General features: G+C 36.9%; 1 protein-coding gene across 1 annotated transcript in view; it reads left to right on the plus strand.

Annotated features, from left to right (window-relative positions):
- Positions 1-1,866: 1,866 nt before the first annotated feature.
- The window catches only part of rxfp1 (relaxin family peptide receptor 1), a 45,597-nt gene continuing 26,112 nt past the window's right edge, over positions 1,867-21,351 (plus strand). The window contains 2 exon segments of the mRNA XM_046849718.1: positions 1,867-2,037; positions 10,993-11,142. Of these exon segments, the coding sequence (XP_046705674.1) occupies positions 1,989-2,037; positions 10,993-11,142 (199 nt within the window). The 5' untranslated portion in view covers positions 1,867-1,988.

Raw genomic sequence — 21,351 nt, forward strand, 5'->3', positions numbered from 1 at the left:
TTTTTGTTGTGAGTGACAACGATGGACAGGATTAGAAACAAATTTATTAGAAGGACAGCACATGTAGGACGTTTTGGAGACAAGGTGAAAGAGGCCCAATTGAGATGGTTTGGTGCAGAGGAGGGACATGGGGTAAATCGGTGGAAGAATGCTGAGGATGGAGCCACCAGGAAGGAGGAAAAGAGGAGGAGGTTTATGGATGTGGTTAGGTCATAATATAGTATGTGTGATAAAGCAGTGAAGAAAAACTTTGAAAGAAAAACAAGATTCTTAGCGCTAAGAAAAAACAGTCGCTATGCTACATAACTCGAGGCTTCAGGAATGTTGGTACAGAGCCAGAATGAAAAAAAAAACACACAATATGACTCTATTATGCTAAAAATTGGATAGTTAAGTTATCTCTTAAATGGAACTGTAGGTAAATACATCCTTGTTTATATCACCACTGGCGTACGTCTCTTTGTTTTATGGTTGATGTCATAATCAAAAGGTTGAAACGTAAAATAAAATGGCGTGCAATTTTTAAATATTATTTCAAAATAATAACACGTTTTTATATCTACTGTTATGAAGGACGAATTTCGTGTTTTTTGAGGTTATCTCAGTTTGCGCTTCTTATCTCCAGCACCCACCACCCAACACTCATTACCGCTAATTTAATGACAGCGATCATTTCAGCGAAATAAACAACACGTCAACATTGTGCTCCCCACCAAGCAAAAGTCCATTTCTGGGCATCCTGCAAGCACTTTAATGGAACAGTGACCTTAAACGTGTCCTTTCTCAGTGTGTTCATGTGTAGATTAGCTGCAGCTCAGTCCGTATAAACAGTTTGTGGATTTTGGTGCATACGGAATGGAAAAGTCCAGAGCAAGTTAACGACGTGTAATCGAACTAGGCGAACAGAAAAAATATTAATTTCATGGGTCATTTTTCCAAGCTGTAAAAAAAAAAAAAATTGAGAAGGCAACATGAAGAGGCTTACTACACTTTAGATTGACAGAACATTTTATCAATTCGTTTGGATAGCTCCCTGTGGCCTGAAGCTCAAGCAAATGGGAATGACCGAAAGGTATTATTTTCTTTTTTTCTCTCATTATGGCTTTCCCAGCAGCGTTCTGCTTCCTCCAGGCAAATAAATCACAGTTTCAAGTGATGTCAGCATGTCAGCAAAGTTCTTACCTTCTCGAAACTTTTCACTTTATTTTTTTTTATTTTCCCAGATGCTAAATGATGTTTTTGAAGCTAAAATTCCATCTGGAGCCAAATGATGTTTGCTTTTAGAGCTTCATCTCTGAAGAATTGGACTTTTTTTTGTGTGTGTAGGCTGTGTTCACTGTCGAATTACAGAACATTATTTAATAAACCTGGTAAATGAATTTGCAAATGAAATTTTTTGTTTAAAGGTGCTTGAAGCTAAGGTCAGAAATAATATAGCACCCGTGGAGCACCGAGAGTTTAGGGCCTTGTTCAGGGGCCCCAAGTGTGGCAGCTTGGCGATACCAGGGCATGAACCCAAACCTTCTGATCAGTAACCCAGAGCCTTAATCGCTAAGCTACAACTTCCTCTAAAACATGTGCAATTGAAGTTTCTTTCTCTCCCTCTCTCTCTCCTCTCTCTCTGTCTGTCTTAGTGTGTGTGTGTGTGCGTGTGTGTGTGTGTGTGTGTGGGGGGTGATTTAGGTGCACGCCTTCAGCACTGTGCTCCACTGTTATTCATTCACGCATTTCCAAGCGTCCTCTCTTCTCTCCTCTCCTCTCCTCTCCTCTCCTCTCCTCTCCTCTCCTCTCCTCTCCTCTTCTTTACTCCTCTCTACCGCACCAGTTCTGCACACGAATTGATCCCCCCCTCCGTTTCTCTCCGTTCTTCTCATCTCCACTCCTAATGGACTAACACTCAGACTGATCATCACCACTCTCTCCGGCTCTCTTAACTCGGACTTTTTTTCCCCTCCTGTCCACTTTTCATCGCATTTACAGCATCCAGCATGCACATCTGCGTCCTCCTGTTCAGCGTGCTCCTGTGCAGCAACTCAGGTGAGATCAAATACTAATGAAATCTTCTAGTATATGCCAAATACTAAATACTAACAACTAATAAACTTTACCAGCTTAGATTCTTCAGCAAACCTCAACTATATCATGCACAAGTCTTTCCAAAAGTCTTTTATTCAGTTAATGGAACACAGAAGACTAGAATCTTTTTATATAGATAGATAGATAGATGATAGATAGATAGATAGATAGATAGATAGATAGATAGATAGATAGATAGATAGATAGATAGATAGATAGATAGATAGATAGATAGATAGATAGATAGATAGATAGATCGATCGATAGATAGATATGAAGATGTGTTTTGTATAATTTATTTAAGATTCAGCATTTTTTATTTGTCACAAACAGAGTTATATAATGAATGCAACTTGCAGTGAAACGTAAACCTGATCGGCGTTTCTGTAAAATGTGCATTACATTAAAAGGACTACAAATAGAAAATGTGAGAAAAGAAAAGAAAAGAGAAAATATATTAGATAATGATTTTGTTGTTTATTATTGTTAGTTTCAAAGAGATTTTACACATTTGGAAAGTTTTTTTTTTTTTCTTCGAAAGATATATTTAATTTGGGTTATTTATTCATTTATTTAAGAAAAGAAAAAAAAAGAAAGGAAAAAAAAAACAGTTTACTAATAGAAATTGGGAAATATTTTCACAGCAAAATCTCTGCTGGATTGTTAATTAGGGTAAATTAAAGATTATGATCTTTACACTTGACAAATCCAGGTAGGACACACTGCCAAAACACTGATGTGTAGTAAACTGGACCTTCTTTTTTTGTAGCTGGGGTGGTAGGTTTTAGTGGTTTTAAGTACAAAATGATTAGTCAGAGAATAATTAAAAAGATGAAACAAATAGACAAGGTATTTGACAACTTTATTGGACAGTTATGCCTGAATATACGAGAATTGTTTCCAGTTTAGAGCAAACCAACAGTGCACAATAAATGTGCCTGCACTGCATGTTGTGTTCTACTGAACAAGACGTAGACTAATAAAAACATGATTACACATTACACAACTACATGACCGGGCATCGAAAACTCTGACGTCGGTCTGTAAAGAAAGTGGCAATAAACTGCATTAATGATTGTCCAGTTAATTATTGTACACAGGCATGACGGGGTAAAGGGAGGGTGTTTCTAATGTTTGTGTTTACCAGGAAAAAGCTATTTTAGAGTCCTTGTTTTGAGCAGTCGGTGTCGCTTGCCAGAGGGAGGTAGACGGAGCAGAGTGTGAGGGGTCCTTTATGATTCTCCCAGCCTGTTTCCTAACACAGGATGTGTACAGTACATGAAGAGTCGGTGCATTTGAATGATGCTGGTACTTTTGGAGGATAGAAGTTTTTTTGCTTAATTTCTAGCTTTTTAACTATAAGCTCACCGGAGCAAAGGAGCAAGAGTAAACGAATTAATGAATTAATAAAGAGTCTCATGAGTATGTTTGTTTCATTCTTGCTCATTTATTAAATAATGATTTGTTGCTGAGACTGTTTACAGGACTGTGGTGAGACCTGAGATGTTGTATGGTTTAGAGACAGTTGCATTGAGTAAAAGACAGGAGGTGGAGCTGGAGGTAGCAGAGCTGAAGATGTTGAGGTTTTCAGTGGGAGTGACGACAATGTACAGGATTAGAAACAAGTTTATTAGAGGGACAGCGCATGTAGGACGTTTTGGAGACAAGGTGAGGGAGGTGAGATTGAGATGGTTTGGACATGTGCAGAGGAGGGGCATGGGGTATATCAGTAGGAGGATGCTGAGGATGGAGCCACCAGGCAGGAGGAGAAGAGAAAGGCCAAGGAGGAGGTTTATGGATGTGGTGAGGGAAGACATGCAGATGTACAGAACAGGGGGGTATGGAGACAGATGATCCGCTGCGGCGACCACTAATGGGAGAAACCCAAAGAAGAAGAAGATTTGTTGCTAAAACATTTTAAAGATTAATATTTTGGATTTGGATTCAGGTCGGATTTGTGGCTTTTAATTTCACCCTGTGGAGTAGATTTAAATCTTTTTTCCATATACAAATTTTTATAAGCATTATATTTATGTTTCATATTACAGGAAATATATCCCATAACATAAAGTTACCATTTACTACTTTGACTGATGTACCCAGACACAAAACATTACACTTTTAATGCCAGAAAGATGTTTTTTATTGGGTACTGGCATAAACATTATGCTGAAACAATGGTACAAAACATGCCAATGCAGTATTTCCGTCTTCAGGACTGTTCCTGATACCTTGTGCTTCTGAATTTAGGTCAACACATATATCTGTCCTGTCACTTTAGATTTTTATAAAAACATGTTCCCATGTTTTTCCCATTGAAAATGTTTGAATTTATTCTACAAGTACTCCAAAACAAGAACAGTCAGGTTTAGGACGTAGCAGGAATTTGTTCGTAAGTTGTTAGTGTTTGTTATTGACCACGCATATCTCCTAATGATGTAAGTGCTATAAATACTATCAAATAAACAATAAAATATACTAAAACAAAGCGGAATAATCGAAATACTGTATACAATATTTTGTAATAAATAATAAAGAGAGTATAAAAAAAAAAATATATAAAAAATATAATAATATAATATAATATAATAATATAATAATATGCGCATCATGTAGACTCGTTACGGTCGACGACTAGCTACAGCGGCTCTCCTCCATTTAGAATTTTTTCGATTTTGAACAAATTTCACTTCGAGGACAGATTTGTTCGTATCCGCTTTACAAAACTTTGTAAAGTGAACGTTCGTTAAGTGGGAAGCGTCTGTACTGAAATATTATAATACTGTAATATCATACAATCCAAAACTGTAACCATAGCAACCGACGATTGCATTCGCATACATAATGAGCTAAATGGAGGATTTTTGTCATTTAATTTCTATGGCGAATATAATGATTTTGATAAATGAGCTGAGGCCCGAGATGGACCAGAGATGATAACGTTTAATTAAGAAATGTGATGAAAAATGGCACAAGTAATTAACACCAACAGCTTAATTAATAGTAGAGACATGGCGCAGACACACATAATTCACCCCCCCCCCCCCATACACAATCCTTCTTCATCCTTCTTTTTCTCTTTATATGTAATGCATTAAAGATCAGTGTAATCTTATCACACTTGGTCTGTGTGTATAATTTAGAGCAGCAAAATTCTAACTACACATTGGTATGTAATCAATGAAAGCAAACGAAAAAGCAAAATGAAAGTTATTTTTTTTCCACTCATTCAGTTTTGCACGACAAACATCAATGCTTCTCCTCAGGTGGGTATTCACACCTTCATCATGCTTTGAAATCGTGTAATGCAAGACTAGCTGTCGATTACATATACAAGGGGGAAGCGGAAACAGCATTTATTTTTTAACATAAACCCCTGCTACATTTCTATACTTATCCCAGTGTTTAACTAACACCTGGAAAGATTCGGCATAGAAAGATCTGTCAGCCATATGTGTGTGTGTGTGTGTGTGTGTGTGTATATGTGTAAATACAAGATTGTATAAAAAAGTCGAGACTAGCTCTGTTAACAAGAAAGTACTTTATTTATCTACATTTACACACTACGGCACGGGTTCGATTCCCGGTCAGGGAACCGACCCCAGCCATTATCGTTGCACAAGCCAGTGCATTTATAGTGCCGGTCCCAAGCCCGGATAAATGGGGAGGGTTGGTTAGGAAGGACATCCAGCGTAAAAACGTGCCAAATCAAACATGTGGATGATCCGCTGTGGCGACCCCTAATGGAAGAAACCGAAATAATTTTTTTACACTAAAATAGTCACCTTGCACAGCACTACAGCGCTCCCAGCGTTCTTGCTACTTCTGGTATATATTTCCTGAAACACTTCTTTTTAAGTACCTTCTGCTATTCACGCTTGATCTCCACAACGGTGTCAAAATGGGAACCTTTGAGCTGGATGTTTGAGTTGGAGCTGGAAAAATCTGGAGCCAAATCTGGCGAGTAGGTTGGGGAGAAGTGAGATAATGTGGATTGTTCTCCGGCGATCGTCATGCAGTTGGCACGATTTCGAAGTTTTTCAGGGGTTGAGCTCGAAGATCTTCCTGATCTCTAAACGTCTTCCAGTGATGTTCTTCCACTCCTTGAAGCAGGTGTTCCACTCAAAACGCCTCAAGTGACTCATTGCAGCATCGGCGTATGTCAAACGTATGCCATGTCACGTCTCGATGGCAGATTTGCGCAGTTTAATGCAGAATTTCACGTTTGCTCTTTGTTCTAACTTGCTGTCCATGATGAAATCACTGACATGGTAATGCACATGGCAGGATGTTTTTTTTCTCACATCTCACATGAAATCTTTTCCTTGAAGCAGAGATGAGAGATATCAGCATTCTCTTTGCTTTATCACAATAATCCCAATGAATCTCAGAAAGGCCCAACTGCTTCTCACAAACCTGAGACAACAAATGGTTTATATTACAGAATACATACATTTATTCCTTGACAAATTTTAATTGGCTTCATTGATGGCTTGGTGGAGATGGAGCTTGCACTTGATTGGTTTTGTCTGACTTATAGGTTCATATCCAATTATTGACAAAATGCTTATGAACATCAAAATCCAATTTGGGTTCTGTATAGAAATCTCAGCAATGACTCATCATCAGGAAATCCTTGTACAATCAGAGAACCTTGAGTACAAATCCTGCTTCTGCTGATCGAGTATGGCCTTGATATACGCAGAGTGCAGAAATGTCATAAGAATTTATCAGGTGTTATATAACTCGCAGCACCAGCAGGAATCATTGAATGTTTGTGTGGTGAAATACATCAGTCTTTTTGTGCTAGAGAAGTGCAACCACGTTCAATTTTTCTGTCGAACTTCCCCAATACAGTTGAATGTCAAGTACTGGTTTACATCATAAATATAAGCTTTTCTGAGAAGAATGCCAGAATATTGTCTAAAATCTTAACTCCAAGCTCTTGCTAATCATGTCCTAGGTAATCCATAAACAGCTTCAAAGTCAATCAGCAGAGCAATATACATTTACACATGAATTAATACATTTGTCAATATCCTCTGTTTAAGGTTAATAGCCTTGATGATGGAAGGAAACAAAAAATGCTCGAACACCATTTTTTAAGATTTTTGTTGAACGCTTGCTGTTGTGGAAACCAGGCATTTCTTAATCTAATGAGGACACTGAGAGATTATTATTAATGTTTGGCCCAGAGAGCAGTGTATTATTTAGAGAATGTCCTTGACAACATCCTTAATGCTGAAAAGAGTGCACACATTTGGGAAAGCACTGGGTGGAAGATTGCTTCAAACCAAAGAAGCCATGCAAAATAATAGTGTGGCTCCAGACTGAGAATGAACCTTTCATAACCCTGGGAATATAAAGGTCTTCAATTTGGCAGATGACCGTCTTGGGTCATCTCACATTCACATGGCCAGGGTGAAGTGGCACAAATCCAATTTGCTGCCTTAATGTGACAAAGATCACGTAATTTTTTTTTTCAAGACTCTGTGGACACAGAAATCAAGTCTTTATAAAATTTGACCTGGAATCCTGGCATGATATTAAGTGTTTGTCGAAGTAAGTATACAAATTAAAATATAAACACATAGCATATACACTATATTGGCAAAAGTTTGCAGGCGCCTGATCATAAGTATGTGATTTTTTGAGCATCACATTTCACATTTAGTCCCAATTTGCTCTTATAATTCCCTCCACTCTTCCAGGAAGATGTTCCACTAGATTTTGGAGTGTACTTGTGCACATTTGTGTTCATCAGCTACAAGGGTGTTATTAAAGACATTATATACAATTGTGTGCCTCAAGCTTTGTTGTAACTGCTCTGGTCTGGTGGAGAACCACATATGACAGGAAAGAACAAGTGTCCCAATACTTTTGTTTTATATTTGAATAGTATTGACAATTTGGCAGCCCAGATTTACACTTGGATTGGTAGATGACCTAGAAACACACATTATGCTAACGACCTCACGTTAGAATTGAATATGCAAAAAAAAACCAAAATAAAATAACTAATGAGAGAAACTTGCATATTTCTCAATTTATGACATTAATTTGGATCGAAAGGTCACAAGTTCAAATCTCACCACCATCGAGCTGCCACTGCTACAATAACACCAGCATGGCGATGCCCCTGTGCACGAAGCGAGCTCCATGAAGATATGCTTTACATGGTTTGGAGAGAAAGATCTTGACTTTCTTGCTATAGAGCTCTGACTTTGGAAAGCTGACTGCACCGCAAAACTCCTCAACTACCTCAGTATCCAGCTTTACTAATACCCTCGTGGCTGAATGAATCTCACACAAATCTCCACAAGCACAATTCAAAATTGCATCTTTCCAGAAGTGTGGAGGTATTTATAATAGAAAATGGAAACTAAATGTGGAACGGAATGCTCAAAAAGCACACACCAATCTTATGGTCATGTGTCCACAAATTCTTCTCTATGTAGTGTGTGTGTGTGTGTGTGTGTGTGTGTGTGTGTGTGTGTGTGTGTGTGCTTTGTATTCATCACACCATTTGTTTTCAGACTGCAAGCTATTAGCATTCAGCATCTTTATATCTTCAGAGTTATTGTTATGCTAGCTACCTGTCCAGAGATTAGGAACGAAGCCTAGCCTTAGTGATTAGCGGTAGCTCAATGGGTAAGGTGCTTGGTTACTTATTGAAAGGTCAGGGTTTTTAACTCTTTAATTAATGCTATAAACAAATTTGGCAGATACAAGGGTGTTAATAAAGTGAGGTAGTGATGTAGGTGAGGAGGACTAGGATGCAATCAGCATGAAGAATTCATCCCAAAGGGATGATGATCCCAAAATGTCATCATGTGTGAAAGGATTGTGAGAAGAAAGTTAAAGTTAAAAGCATTCACTGAAAGAAAACATTACTTATACACCAGACTTGAACTACAACCACAGAGTACCTCGCTAGCAGAGAAGGTAAAGGCTTCAGGTTGAATCCTATGTTTTAAAGGTTTAACACGCTGTATCACACTTCAATCGTCACGCCACCTCTGCAACTTCATCGCAAAACCCTTAAACTACGCCCGTTTATGTTTGCCGCTCTTTTTTTGCTGTGTGATTACTCATCGTCCTCCCACGTTCACAAATAGGAACAATTGCAGAAACAAATCGCCTCCTTCGTCTGCTTTCACGGTTCTGCTATAGAGAGACAATTCTTCAAGATGACAAGATTATGTATATGATGGTGCTTGTAATCCTCCACAGTTCTGCAAGAATAGAATTTTAATACCAAAACCTACCTACACTGCATAACAAATGAAACGCTGCGGATGGGATAGGATCCTCTGGGGCATTTTAAACTGTTCGAGAGATTAAAACTTGGTCGCCATCATGTTCATTTCTATCAGACTTTCTACAGTGCACTGTCTTGGACTGTCTTGTTCCCAAAGGTTTAGGTTCAAGCACAAATCTGCCCTGGATTGGAGGAGTTTTAATGTCCTCTTTCAAAACTAGAGCAGTAATAAAATGGGGTAATGAAGTGGTAGCTCTGTGATGAAGGCTCTCGGTTACTGATTGGAAGGTCAGGGGTTCAAGCCCTGGTATTACGAAGCTGACATTCCTCAGGCCCCTGAGCAAGGCCCTTAACACTCAGTCCTCTAGGGGTGCTGTAACATGGCTAACTCTGCACTCTGACCCCAGCTTCCTGTCATCACTGGGGTATATGAAGAATGAATATTACTGTGCTATAAAAGACATTGAAAAACACATTTCTTTCTTAAGTTTAAAAGAATGGAAAGAGAGAAGAAGAAAGTCCAAGAAGCAGCATTTAAATCTGGAGTCTTGTCTTTCCTTCTGTTGCTGTCTTTCCTTTTCATTCTATCTCTATATCTATACTCTTACCCTTTCCCTTAGCATTCTTATACATTTCTTCACTCTTTCACTTTATTTTTGGCTTTCGCCTCACCATTTGAGGAAAACGGGCTGAGAAAAAAGAGAGAGAGAGAGAGAGAGAGAGAGAGAGAGAGAGAGAGAGAGAGAGAGAGAGAGAGAGAGCAGGTGTGAGAGAAAAACAAAGTAAAAAAGAAAGACTTTTCCTCTAAAACTCTTCATTTATTTCACCCTCTCCATAGTTATTTGTCTTTTTATTTAACTCGTCTCCACTCCTCATTCAACTTTTAGACTTTTTCATCAACTGTCCTTCTCTTCTTTTAAATTGCTCTCCTTTTTTTCTTTTTGCTTCTTTACACCTCTCTCTCTCTCTCTCTCTCTCTCTCTCTCTCTCTCTCTCTCAGCATATTCATATCAATATTACAGTATATCAATATTTCGCTCTCTCTTTCTTGCCCTTTTTTGCCATCATTTCACTTTGTCATCTTTTTATTTTTTTTTATCTATCAATTTTTTCTATGTGCCCCATCTCTTTAGTTCTTCCTCTCACACACTCACTCACTTTCTCTCAGTCACTATATACCTTTTTCTCTCTCTCTCTCTCTCTCTCTCTCTCTATCTCTCTCTCTATCATTATCTAAGTTTTTGTCATTTTCTATTTTCAAAGATTTTTCGGTGTCTGTATATCACTTTTTTATTCATTCACTTTGCCCTGTCTTTCAGTCTGTATTGTTTTTAGTGTGCTTGCGTAATCATTACCTATCTCTCTATTTTCTGTGTCTCTTTCTTTCTTTCTTTCTTTCTTTCTTTCTTTCTTTCTTTCTTTCTTTCTTTCTTTCTTTCTTTCTTTCTTTCTTTCAAAGGTTGTTTTATTGGCATGACAAATATGGATATTCCCAAAGCATGGAACATACAGACACTTAACAAGAGAAATAACAATAAACTATAATAATTATTTACTATTTAATATAACAATAATAACAGTATAGTAACATATATACAGGAATTAAATATTAATAAAAAGGAAAGTAACCCCCTCCTCTCTCTCTCACTCTGCAGTGGCTCTGACGGTGTTTAATGTGTCAGAAGAGCATGATCCGTGTCCTCTTGGTTATTTCCCCTGTGGGAATCTGAGCTCCTGCCTGCCACAGCTGCTGCACTGTAACGGAGTTGATGACTGTGGAAACCAGGCGGACGAGGATAACTGTGGTGAGTTTTTAACTTCCTCCAACTGCCCTGCTGCACATCCAGTCTTTTCATTTCACTTCCAAACACAAAAACCAAAGCGTTTGACCAAAAGGACAAAAAGTAATATACGAAAACTCTGTTATTTATAGGTCAACATCATCCGTTTGGCAAAATTGCTCCATATGCATGCACTGAATAAAAACATCGACATTTAGATCTATACAATCACACCAGAGCAGGAAAAAGCCTTCTGGTGATAATATTGGTCTGTGGTGGATAAAGTACTCCATATTACTCCAGTAAAAGAAAAAGTGTCCCTTTTAACTTTCACTTGAGTAAAAGTACAGGCTTTACTTTCAAATGTACTTAAGTATCCAAAGTACTATGATTTATTATGACTATAATGTTCCTATTACAATTTTCGTCAAAAGACTCTTTACTTAATCAACTCAGTTTATGTGAAAAGACTCTAATGTGACTCTTAACACATCATTTTATTTATTCACCAACAGCAATCCGCACACGAAACAAATTCATATTCACCAAATGCGATGTACAAATGCACGAATAAATTCAAATTCACAATTAAAAACCTAATTCATTCTGCATGTGTGCTTGAAAATTTTGGAATGTTTTTACATTTATGAATAAATTTTTTAATCTGGATTTGTAAAAAGTGGCACGTGTGGGCATGTGTCTGTGTGAATGTCTGTTCAATATTATCTCTTCATCATGGCACCTGTTAGTGGGTGGGATATATTAGGCTGCAAGTGAACATTTTCTCCTCAAATTTGATGTGTTAGAAGCAGGAAAGCGTAAGGATTTCAGCGTGTTTGACAAGGGCCGAATTTGTAATTTCTAGATGACTGGATCAGAGCATCTCCAAAACTGCAGCTCTTGTGGGCTGTTCCCGGTATGCAGTAGTCAGTATCTATCAAAAGTGCTCCAAGGAAGTGGTGAACCAGCAACAGGGTCATGAGCGCTGATGCATGCGGGGAGCGAAGGCTGGCCCGTGTGGTCCGATCCAACAGACGAGCTTCTGTATCTCAAATTGCTGGAGAAGCTCATGGTGTTAATGCTCGATGGGTCAAAACTGTTTTTGCAGCAAAAGGGGAACCAAACAATATTAGGCAGGTTATAGCTGATCTTTGGCCATAAAGTCTGGTGGATGTATGAATCTGCAAATTCTTAAAGTCTTTAGTGTCTGCATCCATATGAGCCAGTACTTAAATCAGGAAATGAGTTTTGTGTTTTCATGCCTTGCATTTCCCCCTTCTCCTAACATGACATTGAGGTCTTAGGCTAGCAAATTAAACATGCAAATTTATGCTAATGATCAGATAATGTAGGTCATAGTCCAGGTGACATCAACTGCAATCAGTATAAAACAAAACATTTTTTAATTTAACCTAATAGAATATATGAACAAACCAATTATTCGCAGAAACGTCCATTAATCGCTGAATATATAGCATTTTTTGGATTGGAAAGTTTTTTTTGTTGCACTAATGCTACAATTTGTGAATGAATCTGGCATTCAGACATAATAACTGACAAGTATAAAGCAGCTCCCACTTTAAAATACTAAAGAAAGCCCAAAGAAGAAAGCATAACAAATTAGAAATGCCACCAAGGTCTTTGGAGGATATTTGCACGCTAAGCTTGCATTCAATTTTCAACTCCGTTCGCTAAATGTGCCATGTGAGCTGCACAACACCAGTCGAGAGTCTCAGCAGGAGTGCGGATGATGCATATGATTAATTTACCTATTTCATAATGTCACATTTGCATGATTTAGGGTTGCGTTGAAATGGCAATACTATTTTCATATTAACAGATGTCTCCATTTAGCAAAACATGGATTTCAGCTGTGAAATATTGCTCGTACAACAAATAGCCTGGACCTAATCCAATTAAGTGGCTAGAGCAAATCAATAATTGTGGGAAATTCAGGACGTGCGCTCAATCTCTGCAGTGTGAGGTGTTTTTGATTTAAAGAGATATGGAAAATAATATTCTAAGCGATGCTGGCAGCTTGCTGTCCTGGATCAAACCTGGGAAGACGTGCACTGTATAATCATAGGAAATTGGAGTTAATGATGACTGCATGATTAGAGGCTAGCTGGGGTAAGAATAGTAAAATAAAGTAAACCAGGCAGAAACCAGAAGGCAGAGGTTATCATTTGTAATATTCTTGCAATTCTGAACAGTAACAAGGGCGCTCAAAATTGCTGCACAAATGTCAGATATGATTAAAGCCTCCATATTTCAACATGCCGTGGCTGTTGTTGTTGCTTGGGCATTGCCTGTCAGCTTAGCATCTGGACAAAATGTATTTACTCCACAATAATTTCATCATGCTGTCAACACTGATACTCTTGGGAGCTCACTGCTAATGGAGAATTAGCAAGACATTCCCTGGGTGCGTCATAATTACATGCAAGCCATGAGTATGGAGTTTTCTTTTGTGGAAAAAAGTTCACGTCATTTTATGCATCTTTATATATGCATTATGGAGACAAAGGTATTGGGACACCAGGCTTTTCAAGAGATAAATCACAAGATTTTTTAAGATCGTGACAATAGAGTCCATCAATCTCTTTCAGGCATGAGATAGATGTATGACTGCTATTACATTTTTGTATGTTTGTTTATTATTTTCTGTACATGGGTTTAGTATTTAACTGACATTTATGCATCGGCTTAAAAATATCATAAAGATAATAGATACATGTAAAATCAAATACATGTTAAAAAATACAACAAGGTGTAAGCTGAAATGAAGATGCTACTAGAACTTACATACAATTATAATGCTAATCTATCTATTTATTTATTTCTATATGTCTGTCTGTTTGTCTGTCTGTCTGTCTGTCTGTCTGTCTGTCTGTCTGTCTGTCTGTCTGTCTGTCTATCTATCTATCTATCTATCTATCTATCTATCTATCTATCTATCTATCTATCTATTTATGTTGGAGTCTGATACTACAATCTTTTAAAGTAATTCTACTTCTACTTTCTAATCTACACTCAGTACCCCATAATAAAAATAATAAAAACAGAATTGTAGGAATGTCTGTATTTTTCAACTGAAAAAACTAAAATATCATGTACATAAGTATTTCAAACCCTTAGCAACAACACTTAAAAAGGTTCTCTGTTTCCTCCCATTTCTTTTGATTGTTGCTGAGATGTTTCTACACCTTGATTGGAGGCTAAGTGTGGAAAAGTTTATTGATTGGACATGATTTGAAAAGGCACAAACCTTGATATAGAAGGCCTCACAGCTGACAATGAATATTAGAGCTAAAACCAAGCTATGAGGTCAAAGGAACTGCCTGCAGAGCTCAGATACAGGGTTGTTGCAAGGCACAGATCTGGGGAAGGCTCTAAAAATGTATGCTCACTGAAGACTCCCATGAGCACCATAATTCTTAAATGGAAGAAGTGTAGCACAACAAAGACTCTTTGAGGAGCTTGTCGACTGGCCATACTAAGCAATTTAGGGAGAGGGGCTTTGATAAGAGAGGTGACCAAGAACTCCATAGTCACTCCTACTGAGCCTGAGATCCTGCATTTTTTTGTTTTTGCCCCTATTTCTCATGAGCTGAACTCAAAGGTCATCCACCTCACAGGTGTGGCAGATGAAGATGCTGATTAGACAGCATGATTACTGCACATGTGTGCATTAGGCTGGCCACAATAAAAGGCCACTCTAAAAATGTGCAGTTTTATTGTATTGGGGGTCCAAAAACCAGTCGGTATCTGGTGTGACTACTATTTGCTTCATGCATTTTGCCCTGTACAGTGAAAACCTGGATTCATCTGTGAAGAGAACACTTCTCCAAAGTGCCAGACAGCATTTGCCCACTCAAGCCATACCTGTGAGGTGGATGGATTATCTTTAACACAGATTTAGACCGATTTGTGAACAATATTTGAGAGAAATAGGCCTACAAAATCTACATTTTGTGTAGATAGAAAAAGTCTTAGATCTTTGAGTTTAGCTCATGAAAAATGAGGCAAAAACAAAAGTGCTGCATTTATAATTTTGTTCAGTATATATGAATAGAAATAAGATATATTTTGAGACTTGAGGTGTGCTTGCTTTTCTAAAAGTGTTTACAAGATATTTTGCTAAAACTAAAGGCATCAATATGTTCTGGGACAATGTGGGACACAATGGAAATTCAAACAAGCCACATGCTTTTATTTTTATTTGGGCCTAAATAAGAGATCAGATTGGAAAGACTTTAAAGAAAGACTTTGTACATTAAGGCAAACGTGACAAATTTACAATCTTATTCATCCTTAGTAACTGCCTGGTCGGGGTAATGGTCCATAAAATTTAGGCTGCTAGTGAAAATATTTCAGAGTAAAAGGAATTGAAATGACACAGATATCAAGAACAATTATGTGCTTCCAATTTCATGGCATCAGTCTGACCACATAGTGTAAATTCTAATTGCCTACTGTTGGCTTTTTTAGCTAAAATGGTAGGAAAGCTCAGCTGCAATGTTTCTTGATGCAGCTTTCATTAGAAGGTTTGTCACTGAGCTTCAGATGGCACAGTCTCACAAACTCATAAATGGTGTTAGCCAAAGAAGGGTCAGTGGAACTGGTTTCAAAGGTGTGATCTCATCTTCAGCAGAAATTGGTATTGGAATTTTAATATCTGCTGCCTTGACAGGGGATCGAGGGTATTATAAGAATTAATTCAAGGTATTATGTAATAGCAGTTTCAAGGTTCTTACTAAGGCTGAAGATCTTTTGCACTTAGCCACCTCAAGCAGCACTTTGGCTTGATCATAATCCAGGATTAAAATAGTCCTTAATGTATTATGTGTAGCACAACACTTTCTGTTTAATGCATCTGTGTTATTTGTTTACAGATTTAGGAACAGAATGGGCTTAAAATATAATGGTGCTAAACATTTGTCTAGTTAAAATATTACAGAAATATACAGCAAAACGCAGATAACAACTACACAACTACAAGTCCCACATACATCTGTATTTTATACTAGTTTAAATCATGTAGCAAAGGTTGAATAACTAACAAAACTCTGGTCTAGTTTACACCCACTTCTGTTATAAATGATAATACAGGAACAAATATTTGTAGCATTTAGCAGATACAGATAGTGGGCATTTTGAAACTACATAAATATAAAAACCAAAGAGAATAAAAATGCAGAGGAGTGATTTATAAATATATATATATATATATATATATATATATATATATATATATATATATATATATATATATATATATATATGCTTTTGAGCTGAGTTTCCGAAAAAAAATGTGATATGAGATTCTCTGAATAAGGTTCTGAAATAAGGTGCTGTTTTGCATAAGAGAAGGCAAGCAAAGCTATTAAGGATACGATGAAAGTGCAGGAGGATAAATGGGGAGCTTTTTAGAGCATCCTTAGCCTAAGGTTTGAGACAGACTTGATCAATCAAAATAAATTCTCCTAGATTTGTATTTTTGAATAGTTGGAAATGTAGGGTTTTTTCCAGCAGCGTTCGAATCATGAAGCTCGTTTTTTCACAGCAGGAAAACAATACGCTCTCCACTTTACTTGAATCATTACCGGCACAATCTTTCTCAACATACAACCACTTTTAAAACCGATATGATTTCGGTATCTCCTGATGGCGCTCGGTCAAGGAATTATGTTATGGCACTTATAGTTGTTTCTCTTACCAGGTCCCAAGATCCCTTCTTAGATCTCTTGTACTTGGCCAACTCAAGCAGCTCTTCGGCTAGAGCTGGTCCAGGATTTAGATTACGCCTGCTTTGTCTTTCTTTGCCTTTTTTCCTCAAAGTGTTAGGTGCAACACAACACTGTTTTTCTCTGTTTAATGCATTTGTATTGTCTGTATATGGATTTCAGCCCAAAGTGAGCACGGATGTTTTCATATTGGACACTATTTTGGTTGATTAAACACCAGTTAGACTTCGAATACTTTTGTTTAGATGAGAGACATTTGAAACTTAAGACTCTATTATTTTCCTGGTGTCTGTAAATGAACAGATTTCATTTGCCCAGATGAATTATAATTACACCTGACAGGCATGGAGCCATAGTCTAGGGAGATTAATTGAAGATGTCATTCCTTTTCCTTAGTTTCCGGATATCTCTGTATTCCATCTGCAAGCTTGTATATCTTAATTACGCTGCGATTTCTCCAAGAGTGTGATTACACCACACCAAGAAGTGGACTATTTATATCAAGCCAAGTTAGTTTGCTAGGAATCAAACTTTCTGATGATTTCAGGAATTTCGAGAAGGAAAAATTATGGTTTAATAGAATCAAATGTAAATCTAAAGATTTGAAATAATACATTTGAGTGTGAAAATGATGTTTAAATATCCGTTGTGTTCTGTATCATCTGTACCATAGTGATTAGACTTTAACTGATCCAAAATGTTGTTTTTGTGTGGATGGGAAGCCAACACACAGCAAAAAATTAATTTTTTAAAATACCCATATATCCCTTTATATGGACTTTTTTTATGGGCTGCTATCAAAAAATACAGTAGTCATGAGTTGAGTTCTGTACTTATTTTACCTACCTAGAAAAATACAGTAAAAAAACTTGAACCCTCTTTTAATTTGCTGCTTTGAAATTCACTACTGGGAAATGTTTTAATTTTTGTTTATTATCTATTTAGTTTTACCCTAACACTGTCTGATCCACAATTGCTGATTGTAGACACCTTTATCTTGTTTCTTACCTGTTTATTTAGTTTTTGTGCAATCTTATTTCCAAATTTTAGTTTCTTACATTTTACTTCTAATTCTTTTTCTAGGTTTGTCTTCTTTCACTTGCTTAGATGTTGCATTAATTTAACACTGGTGGCCTCAGTCCTCACCACAGCTATGTTCTATACAATCCTTCAAGAAATAATCCTTTAGCTGATTTTTATACTTAAATTTAATTTAAACATAAATTCAAAAAAAGTAAAAGCTTTTAAATTTCAAAGTTGTGTAGCATCATATTAAAAACAATCACATTTTTTAAATGTGAAAAAATCTCTGTAGTTTAAATCCTCTTTTACCACTTTGATTTTTCAAAGATTTGTTTTCTTAAATAAAGAATGGCGGACATATTTTTACCCAGTTTCATTTACAGTGTATCACCTGTAATGGAAAGTCGTTCCGTCTTTCCGACACCAGTCACTGCTCGAATCAATGATTTGTCTGACAATCGATGCAGAGCTGTGGTGCAGTAAAGGCCAGGAAATTAAATAGGATATTACTTTTACACTTCTAAGTATTTGATGATTAATACATGTACACATATCTGTTTCACTGCTCACATCCGTTATTTACTGTTACAGTATCTCAACTTTCCTGTCTTCTGTTTAAGGACATGATCCCATGTCTTTCTTTACGGCCTAAAATAAAACTCATCTCGCTTTAATAGATAAGAGCTGTCCCATCCATCGCTACTGTCCTTATTAAACTTATCATCATCTCAATCTTAGCTTTTTTGTTTTTGCCCCTCACTCAAGCTCCGTAAAAGTTTGAGTTTGAGGCAGTGGATGAAATACAGAGTCAGTGTAACAACTAAGGGCTTTTGTTTATATACATAGGGCTTTAGAGCAATAATTTTGATTAATTCGATTGAACAGATTTTAATTGAAAAATTGCTGGAGAGTGCTTACTCTCCAGGGAACTAATGTACTGAATGTACTGAGAAAGTTTATTGGAAACACAAAAAACTCCCAGTTGGAGCACAGAAAAGTTCAGCTTATTGTAGGTTAGGGGATTGCACATTGGAATCATGGTGATGCTTCACAAACTGAGTTTTTCCATAGTTAGTTTAAGGTAAATTAATTCTTTCATTTCACTTTGTACCTTATTGTTGAACTGTATACGTTAAAATGACAAAACCAAGCCACTTGACATGACTTGACAATAAAATACAGCTGATAGGTATAAAATGTATATATCTTTATACTGTTTATATAATAAACTGAAATCTATTTTATCCATGATCTGTTTTGGTACATGTCTCTGTTTCCTGTTGAGGGAGTAGTCTTGAGTGTGCAGTGCTTATATTCCAGAAAATTTAAATTATATTAGTGTAAAAAAATTATCCTATTTTCCCCTTAAAAATATAGCTTTCCAAGAGATCTAACAATTTGCACATTTCTATTAGCCAGAAGCTTTCAGTTCAAGAGTTTCAGGTGTATATTTGATTTGTGTGTACTATAAAAACAAATCCTATTTTCTAGACAAGTATATATATTTTTACAATAATTAAACTGTATGTGAATTTAATACCATCTGCAATATTATACCATCATACCATGTGCAATATTACATTAGATCCCGTGCACCCTATTTTGTACTTTTAAATACATTTTGAATATATAGAATATTTAATTTAATTTTATTTCTTATTTCATTTATATTTATAATCTAAAGTGGTCTCTGGAAACATAATTGTTTTCGAGTTTCATAAAATTCTATCTTATCTTAAATTAGGAACTAGCCAATTCATTTATTTATATACAATAAGTAACAAAAGCCAAATTGTTGAATATGTATTGTGTATAGTTCCATCAATATTTCAACCATAGTATATAGAAGAGTGATAGCAGGAGTGATTTGTGATAGAAGAGTATCTGTGATAATGAAAGGGAAAGTTTATAGGACAGTGGTGAGACCTGAGATGTTGTATGGATTAGAGACAGTGGCATTGAGTAAAAGACAGGAGATGGAGCTGGAGGTGGCAGAGCTGAAGATGTTGAGGTTTTCGTTGGGAGTGACGACAATGGACAGAATTAGAAATGAGTTTATTAGAGGGACAGCGCATGTAGGACGTTTTGGAGACAAGATGAGGGAGGTGAGATTGAGATGGTTTGGACATGTGCAGAGGAGGGACATGAGTTATATTGGTAGAAGAATTCTGAGGATGGAGCCACCAGGAAAGAGGAAAAGAGGAAGGCCAAGGAGGAGGTTCATGGATGTGGTGAGGGAAGACATGCAGGTAGTTGATGTGAAAGAGGCAGATGTAGAGAACAGGGTGGTATGGAGATGGATGATCCTCTGTGGCGACCCCTAATGGGAGCAGCCGAAGAAGAAGAAGAAGAAGAAGAAGAAGAAGAAGAAGATTTGTGCTTTGTGCACATGATTCTTTGAGTCTAAAATGAGCAATACAACAGTTTTTTCTTGCTTGTGGTATTCAAGAAGCTGCTTGTAGTTATTTTTTTGACCAATTAAGTAGCAAATACTTTATTTTAATTCCTGCATGTTGTTTTGTTACTGTGTATATAGTACAGAATGTCAAGAAGGACACATTTATGCAATCAATGTAAAGATAATGAGTCCTTCTTATTGCATCATGTTCAATTGGCTTTTTGGTGGACTTTTCAGGGGGGAGTAATATTCCTTTGTACTTATAAAATGTCACGTAATTCCAAGCTATTTCATGCAATCATTGTAATGACGTCTATTTTGCAATCATGTATGTTGGAATTATTTATTGACAGATGCACACAGTACATGATTTAAGCTTTATTTCCTGTCAGTGTATTCAAGGTTTACAGCATATAGTGCACCATACAGCATTGAAGCAATATGTGGTTCGTCCTCAAACTGCTACCACAATGTTGAAGGCACACAATTTTATAGGATGTCTCTGAATGCTCTAGCATAAAATTTTCTAGGAGACTCAAACCTGTTCCAGTATGACTATATCCCTATGTATAAAGCCAGCACCATGAACAGATGCTTTACATGGGTTGAAGTGGAAGATCTCCTGCTATAGAGCTCTGAACTCTCTCCTACTGAACAGAATGTGTGCATTGGGATGAAACCTGCTCACCTTACAGCAGTACCTAACTTTACTAGCACCCTTGTGGCTGAATGAGCACAAACCTCCACAAGAACACTCCAAAATCTAGTGGAACATCTTCCCATACGAATCTGTGTTCTTCTACAGTATCTAGGTTAATGGCATGATTCCTGGACATGCCATTAAAAAGGGTTGCCTTTAATTGTAAAGTTTTTGCGTTTCTAAGTAGGCTTGATTGTTCAGAAAATGAAGAAAAATATAAATTTATTTCTCACACATTACTACTGTTATGTGTGGAAAAGAAGGTGAAAATAAGGAGATAAAGGGATAGAGGGAATTTTCCCTCTACTGGCCTCCTGAAAGCTACGTTTATTTCAATTACGAGCTCTTTTTTACGCTCAGACAAC

Source organism: Silurus meridionalis, chromosome 5 (assembly GCF_014805685.1).
Source record: "Silurus meridionalis isolate SWU-2019-XX chromosome 5, ASM1480568v1, whole genome shotgun sequence".
Taxonomy (NCBI): domain Eukaryota; kingdom Metazoa; phylum Chordata; class Actinopteri; order Siluriformes; family Siluridae; genus Silurus; species Silurus meridionalis.